The following is a 12,342-nucleotide window of genomic DNA, read 5'->3' on the forward strand; positions in this document are numbered from 1 at the left end:
AGTCCTACAGCAAAAAACCTTGGACCTCATTGTTTCTCAGATTTATTTGACCATGAGCCTTCTTTTGTTTCCCCTAATAATTCCTATTAATAATTTATTGAACAAACTTGGGGACATTTAGCTTTTTTTTTTTTTTGCGTGGTATTTTGTGGAATTGAAATAGGGTATTTTTTGTAATTAAAGATCTTAAAATCTTGCTGGAATCTCAAGATTTGCACATGACACTTTAGAGATGGTAAATACATATTGCTAAGTTGAGTATAATCAAGCACCAAAATGTTGAGTAGAGTTGCAGCTGGTAGAGAGATAAGGCGAATTTAGGTTAGATTCTTCAGATGCATGTTCACAGGAGGGATAGGTCTTCAAGGGTGAGTGGCGGGATTTGAGTAGGAGGAGTAGTGCTGGCCTGGACTGTCTAAATTGGTAAAGTAGTTTACAGGTATCAGTTTCTGTATTCACAAATATACCTTAGCTTAGAACATATGGCATTGCTTCCTCAGTGACTGCTTGTTGAATCTGTTGTATAATAATGTGTTTCAAACCCTAATGTGCACAAGAATCACTTGGGGATCTTGTCAGAATGGTTTCTGATTGGACAAGTCTGGCGTGGAGCACATTTGGAGTGACAAACGAGAGAGTAATTACATCTTGGATGAGTAGGTGCGTTAGATGACCCTTAAGGCATACTATAACCTTGGTATTTTGTCAGTATCCTAGGGTGGAGTGTCTGAGGTGGTAGAAAGAGAACTGTATTAGGAATGGAATGCCCTAAAGTCCAGTTTTTTTTGCTATATTTCTGTCAGTCATTTGTTAGCTATGTGACCTTGGGCTAGTTAGTTAACTTATCTCTGAGCTTCAGTATTTACTCTGTTAAAGGGTAGGTTGGAGAAGACAAGGGCCTGGGGAGGTAAAATAATACAATTTTAAGAAGCACTCATTTGTTGAGTACAGTAAGCATGTTTATTGATAAAGTACTATTACATGATTGAATTACATCTTAAGTGGCTTTTCCTCCTTTGCTGAGGATGGTTTGGAAGTAGCTAACCAGTTTTTCTTGGGAACTTAAACTAGTATGTGGTGGTGTATGTTATACACTAACATGTTTATTATTCCCACTTATAGACACTCTGATGTTTGAATTTCTAATTGTTTTTGCCTTTGTGTCTTTTAGTGCAAGTCTGGTCTTGTGACTTGAAAACTAGCTCATGATAAATTGTATTCTAGCACAAAATTAGAAATTAGTCTTTTTGTGAAAAAATTTTTAGTAAGTGAATGTCAGTTCTATAGGTTATGCTTGTATACATTTAAACATATATTGCAAGTATTTCTTATGTTTGTTTGCTAGTGACTACATTTTTTTTTTATTGAGGTTATGATAGTTTACCTCCTTGAGAAATTTCAGTTGTACATTGTTGTTTGTCAGTCTTATGATAGGTGTGCTAGTGACTACATTTTGACTGTTTCTGTAATGTAGTTGTCTTGCTTTGGGAAAATATATAGAAATGTGCATTTATGAATTGGACAGTTTTTATATATTTTCTTAAAAGAAATTTGTAGCATAAAAGGAAACAAAACTCATATGGCAGCATATTGAAAATGATCATATATACCTTTGAAATATTGATCTATAATGTCAAGTGATAAAGTATTAACACATGAATTAAATCTTCTTTAAAGAAAAGTTTAATCTCCCCCAACACCCCAGTATCTCAGGAATTGAGTGGTGAAGAGGAGAGCTGCTTTGCAGAGACTGTGACCTTCCTGTAGTTTGAGGACATTCAGCTGGGGGGAGAATGATGGAAGTGTGATGGATGGAGGTCTCTGGTTGAGAGATTGGTTAAGTTAAACAGATTAACTGAAAGAGCAAATAAATAAATATATTGAAGATGTGGAAGCCAGGTTTCTCTCTGAGAAGGGCTTACAAACATAAAGGGGGAAATTCTAGAAAGAAACTTAAGGTATGGAATTAGAATTAGAATCATTGGTGTACACACATTTGACTTTTATTATTCACAGATAAATAGATATAGATGTGTATGTTTATATATTCATGTATTTCCCAGCTCTCTCTGCTGAGAGGACTCAATAGCAGTGAAACCCCAGTAACAGTAAGCACACTTAGTGTCCAGATCTTGGTTTCTAAATACTATCCTAGACTAAAAGGAACCAGAGCTCCTTGGAGAAATCACTAATTCTAGGGTCAGAGAGGGAAAGTACAAGATGAGCCTAGAGATTTCTTTTGTGCCAGGAGGTAAGGAGCTACTCAAAATGATAGGGACATGACAGAAGATTACAGGAACCGCTTTGAAAGGACTGCTGATGGCCAAATCTTGTCTAATTTGAGCGAGAAAGTAAATAGAATAATGGATTATAACCCATAGAATAAAATAAGGATCCACTAGTCCATACTGATATAAATAAGTGAGTAAATGAATTGGGTTGGTGGGGAGGGAAAGCTCTTTAAAGTAGAATGGCAACTAAAAAATGTAGAGGGAATGAGGGGATTAGATAATCACCATCATAATGGTATTGGATAAAGGCCAGAGTAGTAAATGAATGCTACAACTGGTGGGTGGAGGTTTGATGAGGAACGGGGTATTGGTTGAATTATGAGAATAATTTCACGTAAAATCTAATCAAATACCAAGGGAAAAATAGTGATTTTACAGTGGAGAAACCTGGCAGACACCAGTTTGACCAAGTGATCAATATTATACCTAATAATGGATAGGTTATAGTAGATACAATATCATTTCTGTACATTCTTTCCAAGAATGTATGGCCTGAATCTGGTTATGAGGAACATCAGGTAGACCTAGATTGAGGGTCATCCTTGAAAATGAAAGACCTGTACTCTTTCTTTACAGTCGAGGACATCAAAGATAGGGAAAGACTAAATAACTTTCACATTGAAGCAGACAGAGGAGATCTGATAACTAAATACAGTATGTCTTACTGGATAGGATCTTGAACCAGAAAGGAAAGGGAGACATCGTTGGGACGTTTGATAAAATTTGACTGCATCTGTGGATTGGCTCTGTGTTACTTCAGTGTTGATTTCCTGATTGGGAGAGTTATATGATGCTAATTAGCAAAGTGCCCTTGTTTTGGGAGGTACACACTGGAATATTTAGGAGAGAAATGAAGAATCGTGTCATAAAAAGATAGGTACACACACCTTTTCTGTAGGCTTGAAACTATTTTAAAATAAAAACAGGAAACAAAATATACCTTTCTAATTATAAATTTAATCTTTCTCTCTTTTTTGTGTACAAATTATTGCATTTTGCTACACTTGTAGAGTGATTCATTCAGTAAATATTTATTCGTTGAATAAATACTGTACTTTATCCAAGAATTGAAGAATTCTATGTGTTGCAATAGGAGTAATAAATATATTTTTAACTTTATCTTTCAGAAAGCTGAAGTTGATGGTAGTCTAAGTGATAGCCAAGTGTCTCCTCCAGCCAAACGCACTTTGAAACAACCTGATTCTGTTTGCAAAGACAAATCAAAATCACGAAGTACTGGTCAGCGAGAGGAATGGAACATATCAACTGGACAGGCCAGGTGAGAAGTGGTGGCTCATTGATTATTTTTTCATGAATTATTTGATGTGATTCAGGGCTGATACTAATGCTAATTTTCTTAAATTGTAAAGCCACTAGTCTAGAAATACTTATAAATTGTATTAAACTTATTTTGTACTTTTTGTATGTAATTTTATTACCTCTAAATATGTCATAAAATATATTTGTTTTATAAAAATATATAGTATGTAATAGAAACTATTATTACTAAAACAGTAAGGGTTTTGATAGGTAGGTCCTGAATATGCATTCATGTTTATAGTCCTGAAAATTTAAATAAAAACAGATGATTAGAACTATATTTTTTATTTGAAAATAAGATAAAAATCTCCCGTTTCTAAAATTATTAAATGTTCCACTTGAATTGATATACTAAAATATAATAAAATCTAAATTAATTTTTAAAGAAATCTTTTCATCTGTCTGCTTGTTTTCAGCTTAAATTTGCTTTGTGTCGAGTTCAATATGTATCAGGAAAACTTAATTTTACTCACTAAAGTAAGTGGCAATAATTTAATGTAGAGAGGGTAGGCGCACACAGAGAAAAGATTTAAACTTTGATCTCAGAGTCTTTAGTTTCTTTTTTCTCCGGAGTCTTTGATGTAGAAATGCTAATGATGTGCCGACTGCAAACAAAAGTAAAAGGGAAATCCTTTGGTTTCTTTCCTCCTTGAAGTATTTAAAAATATTTTGATTCTATATCAAAATGGATACTCTTGCTCTTTAATGAAAAAATCTTTGGGGTTATAGACTTTGACAGGCAGTGTACATTTACTAGTCCCTAGAGAGTCTGTACCTATTTCAGTATGTTCCAGAAAAGGTACCACTTTATTTTAAATTATTTCTTTTGTGTTGTTTGGGCACTGAGTAGAAAAATTTGTGAATCATAGTCTGTTCACTTTTTTTTTTTCCTTTCCCATGCTCATTCATCTGTGAGATGAAGCAGATACAGATCACTGTAAAGACATTACTTAAAATGAACACTGCCCTTTAATTACACTTCTAAACTTGATCTACCTGTTATAATCTGTATCCTGTATTTATTAAATGAGTGAGTTACACTTCTTTTTCTAGATGAATGTTTCTAAAAAATATTCTTTTAGTGTTAAAGTTTGACCTTTAACTGTAAGATAATTGTAACAGTTTAATTCAAGTATAAGTGTATAATGCACTAGATTTCCCACATCTTATCCACTCATAAGGCCTTTATGGAAATTGGTCTTGATCATGTTCTTCATATAAAAAGGGCTCAAAAGATTTTGGTGGGAGAGAGAGAGTTTTCCTTCCATTTAGGTACCTTAGAGTGTCATGCTCCTTTTAAAAAAATACTAAGTACATTTGGAATTAAAAGCTTAAGAAATAATGAGCACTAACAAAATTTATTGTTTCTCTTTTGGCAGAAGAATAATGTTTAGCAGTTAACACAATTTCAAAATTTTTTTTAGTTAAACTTTCATCTAGGAGTGTGATACACTGTTAGAATCTTTTAGTGTTTTAGATGACCTGAAAAGAAAATGCTGTTTGACTTATTAGATTCAACAGAATTGAATTTTAAGGAAAACTTCTGTTAAAAATATTTTAGATTTTGAGATATTATAAATACAAAATTCAGGATTTATTTGAGGGCTTATGTTTGTCTTTATGTTGTGAACCTGAGAATCCTGATTTATTTTTCTTTATTTTGGTAATCTAAGGTAATTATGAGCATCTAAGGTAAAATTAATAAAGTTTCTTCACTAAAATAATTTTGTTACAGATTACAAATATAATTCATTTAGAGGGAAATTGAATATAGATAAGAATTACTAATTCTTTATGAATACTGTTAGCTATGAAAAATAATGAATCCTAAAGGACTTTGTCACCACCACTAAATTCTTTAAAGAAATTACTGTTGATTGGTGAAGTAACTTTTCTTTTAGAGATAGATAATTGGATAAAAATAGAGGTAAGAGTGGAACTGGAACTGCGAAGTCTTCATAAATGATTTGAGATAGATTATGAGTTTTCTTTTGGGGAGAAATCTGGGCTTATATATTTGAAGGGTCAAGTTTATCAGCATATACAATGATGATAATGATTTGTAAAATGAGGAACTTTTTTTGCCCAAAATTCTTTACTATGTATTCTTCTTTATCTTATATGTAGAAATTCACAAATATACATGCTAACCTAGATAGATGTTGTAGCTTACAAATATTTTGAGTACGGAATCCCATTTTATTGACTTTTATCACCTGACATTTATTTAGCTATTAGACGTTTATTTAACTTGGAGGCTATGTGTGTATGTGTGCATGCATGCGTGCATGCGTGTGTGTTGGAGGAGGCAACCTGGAGAATGTGGCATGTATTTGAATAATAGAAAGACATACTCTAAGATACAGACAAAATTAAATCTTTGCTAAGACTAACTGTACATGTAAATGTAACCTGTGACAATTTTGTTTTGTGGTCAGATGATGAGGGAAAAGTGAGGTTAGGCAGAATTGTAGCCACCTATGTTAGACTGCTTAGGCACATGAGAGTTGAAAGGTGGTAGTGGTTATGGTCTTTCCAAACTGAGACTTTTGCTGAATTGAGGTTTCAAACCCTCATAAATCAATAAATGCCTTGAATTTATATGGGAAAGGGAGAATAAGTAATGATTTTTAAGTCTGGTATTGCATTGGTAGTTTACTCTAGGTAATTAAAGGTATGCAAAATGCTAATGTAATAATCATCTAATGTAAAGTGATACAGTCTCCATTTAAAAACATTTAGGAAACAGAGATATAGGGAAGTATCCCCCACCCACTCCACTTTTTAAAGATAAAGAAGGGCGGGGCTGGCTCCTTGGCCGAGGTGGTTAAGAGTGGTTAAGTTCGAGAGCTCTGCTTCCATTGCCCAGGGTTTTGCTGGTTCCAATCCTTGGCAGGGACTTACCATTGCTCATCAAGCCATGCTGAGGCAGGGTCCCACATGCCACAACTAGAAGGACCCACAACTAAAATATACAATTATGTACTGTGGGGGGCTTATGGGGCGAAGGAAAAAATAAAAAATTAAAAAACAAGGGAGACTTCATAATCATAAAGGATTTAATGGAAGATTCATTTAAGCAGTGAACCCACCTGGTTACATTTGAACTGATTAACTTTTGGGAACATTGATTCGAGACTTTTTTTTTCTTTTTTTGAGGAAGATTAGCCCTGAGCTAACCACTGCCAATCCTCCTCTTTTTGCTGAGGAAGACTGGCCCTGAGCTAACATCCATGCCCATCTTCCTCTACTTTATGTGTGGGACACCTACCATAGCATGGCTTGCCAAGCGGTGCCATGTCCGCACCCAGGATCCGAACCGGCAAACCCTGGGCCGCCGAGAAGCTGAACATCAAACTTAACCTCTGCCCCACTGGGCCAGCCCCAATTCAAGAGACTTTTAAGCCACATATATTATTGTATAGGCAGGCCAACCCTTAAAAATCCCAGTATTCTCTCTATATACCCAAGTCGTTCATATTCTGTCTCCTTTTTTTCTTTCTCCTTTTTATAAAGAGAAATGATAATGATAAAGTGATAACAGTAATCTATGATTGTAAGATAGTTGCATTGATTGAAGACCCCCCCAGCCTAAAACAGATCTTTCATTAACAACAAAATGAAAGCCAAGTAATCATTATCTTCTTCAGATGGACAAAAAGCTTATTGTGCTTTTTTTCTGATGATATTGCTGTTTGGAAAAGTTTTAAATTTCTTTTGTAGAATGATTTTAGGATTAGCATCTTATTCTTTTCAAAAATTTAAGTATGAAAAGTTTCAAACTTTTGGTTTTGTGTACAGCTAAAATTCATTTGGAGCCAAGACTTGTGAACTGATCGAACTAAGTTAATGTTATGTTGGGTCCAAAGCCAAAGTATGGCTATGAAGTAAAAAAATTGTTTTTTTCTGTGGTTTATATGGGTTTTGAGAGTGCTTCTAGAGAATTTCACATGTCTGATCTTCTAAGAAATGACCTGTTAATACATCGGTTTTGTTACTTTGAGGTCAAACTCATAGTCAGGAGAATTGTGTGCTTTGTATAGAAAGGTGCTAAAAATGAAATACTTTCCAAGAGGTAGTGCATTAGAACAAGATAGTTTTGTTGTTTTCTAGGGGAAAGGAGGACTGGAGTTTTTTGTTTTTGTGTTTTTGACAGTCTGAAGACATAATAATTTGAATTTTTTGTTCATATCCTTAGTTATCCTAGCTGTGACCTTTCTTAGACAGAGGCATTTATAATTAATGTTTATAACGTTTAACATTTATAATTTAACATGAAGAGTGCTGGAGTTACCAAAAACGTTAGACTATTTTAGTTAAAAATATTTTAGTTAACAAATTTGTGCAAACCACATGGGCAGTGGAAGAAAAGACAATCGTGTGTATTTACTATTTTCTGAATGTTCTTCCCCTTGTTTTTTTTATCTTTAGCAAAAATAGTAATTATTGGGTATTTCAAAAATACCTTAGTAAGTTTGTGTTGACAGCTCTTTTGTTATGTAACAATTTAGTTTTTGTTTTTGAACTTTGTAATTTTACTAAGGCACACTCTGACATTTTTCGTCTTCACGTTTTGATAACTATCTTCCTAGTGACTGAACATTTCTCTTCCTCCACCTCAAAGGAAGAATTGTACAATGACTATTTTGAGAATTTAGTTAAGTTTTCATTTGTCAGTTTAGAATGTGTAGTAAAACATTTTGAAGAAATTATTAAATGGTACTTTTTTCTTAAATTTCTTAAAATTCTTAAATTTACTGTTTAAATAAATTTGTCATTGTTTGAGTTTTATTTTATCAACTAAAACCAATAGTAAATGTCTGTGACCATTGCTACTTATGGCATCAGTTAACTTCATGGTACATGTAAAACTTAAGCCTTTTCGTTGAATTTTAATTTATAGAGTTGAAGAGTAAATTCAGTTTATAATCTGCTATTAAAGCTTTTCTTGAAGTAACGAAGTGACTTTTAGCTAGTATATTTTATTAGTTAGTACATTACCAAGCTTAGAGTAAAAAATGTTGTTTTTACTCTTAAAAAAGTAATATCATATTATTGATGATTTAAGGATTAAAATGATTCCACCAGTATTGCATTTCTTGCTTCTTTAAATGAATGTTGATGTGTTTGCATATTAAATATAATTGTGTTCTAGGTTAACTTCTCAGCCTGGTGCTACATTACCAAACGGACATAGTAGCTTATGTGAGTATTCTGTTATGAAACTGGTTAGTATTAAAATTCTTATAATGTTGTTAGAGTAAGCGTTAAAGTGGGATAAAATAGAGAGTTTTACTGGTATGCTCAGAATACAATTGGAAGTGACTGGATTTCAGTCATAGTAAATACATATGTAATTGTTAAATGTTGAGAAATCAGTGCAACTGGAATAATTTAAATTATTATGACAGATTGTAGTTATAGAAAATTTTAGATTTTTGGATATTAATGCCATTTAAGACGTTATATTAAACTTTTTGTAGTCTTTTAAAAGTAATTTTTTGATTTTTTTTCTCCTTCTTATACTTTGTACTTTGAAATGGAAATCTCTTTCTTGTTGTAGCCCTTCGAAGCCATCCCCTTCGAGGGGAAAAGAAGGGAGATGGGGACCTTTCTTGTATAAATGGTGACATGGAAGTCAGAAAAAGTTGTCGTTCCAGGAAAAACAGATTTGAAAGCGTGAACCAGAGTTTGTTATTTGATCAACTAGTAAATAGGTATGAATGCTTATGCAATAAGCAGTTTCATTTAATTATTTGATTTTTACACCAGCTATGTTTTAAAATAACTTAAGCACTGACTTAGCAATAAGTACAATTATTGTCAAACTTAATTCTAATTAACAGTGGTTAGCAATGATTGTGTTTCTGGTCAGTTTACCAGATTTAATACAGTTTATGTAACAGTTAAATTTTTCTCATCCTTTTTAAGCTCTTGTGCATAGTTGGATAATATAAAAAGTAATTTTATTCTATCTTCACTACTATAGTCCTTTACTATTTACTCGTTTAACATTTGTGTTTTTGACAATTTTTAAATAACATTAAGTTCCATGATTGATATATGTAGTAAGTATAGTTTTGCTTAGTCCAGATTTTGAATGGAAGGTCTTTTGAGACTGGGTATGTGGGATGTAGCTAGTGAGTGAGACTAGGTGACTGTTCAGCATCTACATGCAGTGAAACTTCATTCTTCTCAGATAATAAACCGTCTTACTTAATCCTTGCAATGACTTGGAGAAGGGAGGTCACTATAATCCCTATTCGACAGGAGGTGAAATTATATTCTGTAGTGGTAATGTCAAATTTGAGTATTAGTTATTATTTGTTAAGTACTTAGATCAGTATCAGAACATATGGTAAGTGCTAGGTAAGTGTGTTTAAAGGATAAAATGTGCTGGGGGCCGGCCCCGTGGATGAGTGGTTAAGTTCTCGTCCTCTGCTTCCACGGCCCAGGGTCTTGCTGGTTCGGATCCTGGGCGCAGACATGGCATTGCTCATCAGGCCACGCTGAGGAGGCATCCCACATGCCACAACTAGAAGGACCCACAACTAGGACATACAACTATGTACTGGGGGGATTTGGGGAGAAAAAGCAGAAAGAAAAATTTAAAAAATTTAAAAAATAAAATGTGCTAATGTCAGCATGTGTTTTGTGAATGTCATGTTCTCTAATTTCTAAAAATATCTCTTCAGTTAACCTTATATTGGCTTTAAACTTTTCACAGATCTTTTATCCTATATAACACCATCTTCAAATAAAAAGAATTGGTTGCTTTTTTTTCAGTGCCTTGTATCTGGTAGTCAGTTATTTGTAGTGGCATCATGGATTTAAAAATTTGGAGCCTTATAAACAAGCCTTCTGCTTTGTAGAATATATTAAGGTAGAAGATATCCTGGTTCGATCTTCTTTTTGGGCATCATCTTCTGATGGATGCTAGTTCAGAAAGAGATATTTAATTGGGATGTTATATATACCTATCAGAGATGATTTAATTATGCATTGATGAAGAGCTCTTTTACATGTATGTCACAGTGTATGGTCCCACAATTGTCTAAACCCTAGTTTTATTGTATGATTGTAGTACTGCTGAAGCTGTGTTACAAGAAATGGACAACATTAACATCAGACGGAATCGTCGATCAGGAGAAGTAGAACGACTTCGAATGTGGACAGATACAGAATTTGTGAGTGTATTAACTTTAACAACCTTTGTGAGTATTTTTTATTTTTATTGAGGAATTCAAAGGGAGAGTGAGCAGCATTTGGATTTTCTGGATCCTCCTTCTTCATTTCTAATTTAGTTTGGAATTTTATTGCTTGCTTTCTTCTTTTATCCATACTCTACTTGCCACAACCTTCCCAAAAGACCCTCTACACTTTTGCCAGAAGAGTCTTCCTATTTTATTTATTTGTTTTTTTGGGCAACTCCACTGGGACTTGACAGAGAGTCTTCTTAAAGTACAGCTTTGATGCTGTCACTTTTCTGATCTGAACCTTTAATGGTTTTTCATTTTGTACTGAATTAATTAAAAATGCTTTGACTGTCATAATCTGGTTTCAACTTTATCTTCTCACACATTGTTGCCCAAATATAAACAAATCCTTGTTCCCGTATAGACTTCTGGTTAGGGGCTAACGGAATCCTTCCTGTTTCAAGGTTCATTTCAAATGCTGCTTTCCTTCCCCTGCCCACTTTTAGCAAGAGGAGGGTCATCTCTTTGTATTCTAGAGTGCTGTGTACCTTTCTTTATGGCATTTGTTTCACTTTCTTTTATAGTCATCTGTGATTTATCTTATTCCGTCCTACTAGGGTGTAATTTGATCGAGGGAAAAAGTATGTCTGTGGCATTGTAGTTTTAAATTTCAAATATTTTATAAATTTTATTTTTCCTCTTCTTCTTTACATTTATTGAATTCAGGAAACTCCATTTTCACAAATCTGTGCCTTGCCCATAGGTACTCAGTAAATTTTATTGAGTGGGCATATCCCATCAGGTTAACAATATTTATAGCCGGGACTAAATTCTATGTTAATATTTGACAGATTTTTCTCTTTAAAAGGAAAACATGGATATGTATTCAAGAGTGAAAAGGCGAAGAAAGTCATTAAGAAGAAATAGTTACGGGATACAGAATCATCATGAAGTCTCTACTGAGGGTGAAGAAGAAGGTTTGTAAAGCACCTTATGAAATAAACAGTAGAAAGTTCAGATGGGAGGGAAGAAAAAGATATACAAGTAATAGTTATCTATATTGATTTTTGGCTTTACAGGTCTATATTGTATATATTGGTCTGTATTTGTATATATTGATTTTTGTCTTTAGAGGTCTATATTGTATAATTTGGAATAATTTTTATTTGATCGGTTTTCTGAGTTTTCATTTCCTTCATTTGGAAAAATACCTTTATTGTACACTAGACATTATTACTCAGTGTGTCTTATTAGTCCTATCGTTAGTCCTTATTAGTCCTATCGTTAGTCCTTAGGCGACCTAATCTGATGTGGCATTTTACCATGGGCTGCCTTGCTTGTTAGGTGAGGCCTCTTTTGTATTTAGGTATCTTCTAACCAAAAGCCTCTATCCATAGTCTCCTTATCTATGGCCTCTAAATCTCTGATTATTTGGGTCACGAATCTAGTGATGGACTGAGGAGCAAATAGTCACGTTTAGAGAAGGAGGGAGTGCTAATACTAGTGAAAGGAGGTGTAGTATTCTTTTCTGAGGC

The 12,342-nt window shown here is 33.7% G+C and overlaps 1 protein-coding gene across 3 annotated transcripts in view; it reads left to right on the plus strand.

Annotated features, from left to right (window-relative positions):
• Positions 1 to 12,342, plus strand: part of ATAD2B (ATPase family AAA domain containing 2B) — a 162,303-nt gene that overhangs the window by 16,787 nt on the left and 133,174 nt on the right. For all 3 annotated transcript variants that reach the window (XM_046661905.1, XM_046661906.1, XM_046661907.1), the window contains exons 2-6: positions 3,419 to 3,570; positions 8,767 to 8,816; positions 9,175 to 9,328; positions 10,696 to 10,798; positions 11,676 to 11,784. In XM_046661905.1, the coding sequence (XP_046517861.1) occupies positions 3,419 to 3,570; positions 8,767 to 8,816; positions 9,175 to 9,328; positions 10,696 to 10,798; positions 11,676 to 11,784 (568 nt within the window). The remainder of the gene's footprint in view (positions 1 to 3,418; positions 3,571 to 8,766; positions 8,817 to 9,174; positions 9,329 to 10,695; positions 10,799 to 11,675; positions 11,785 to 12,342) is intronic.

Source organism: Equus quagga, chromosome 5 (genome assembly GCF_021613505.1).
Source record: "Equus quagga isolate Etosha38 chromosome 5, UCLA_HA_Equagga_1.0, whole genome shotgun sequence".
NCBI classification, from domain to species: Eukaryota; Metazoa; Chordata; class Mammalia; order Perissodactyla; family Equidae; genus Equus; species Equus quagga.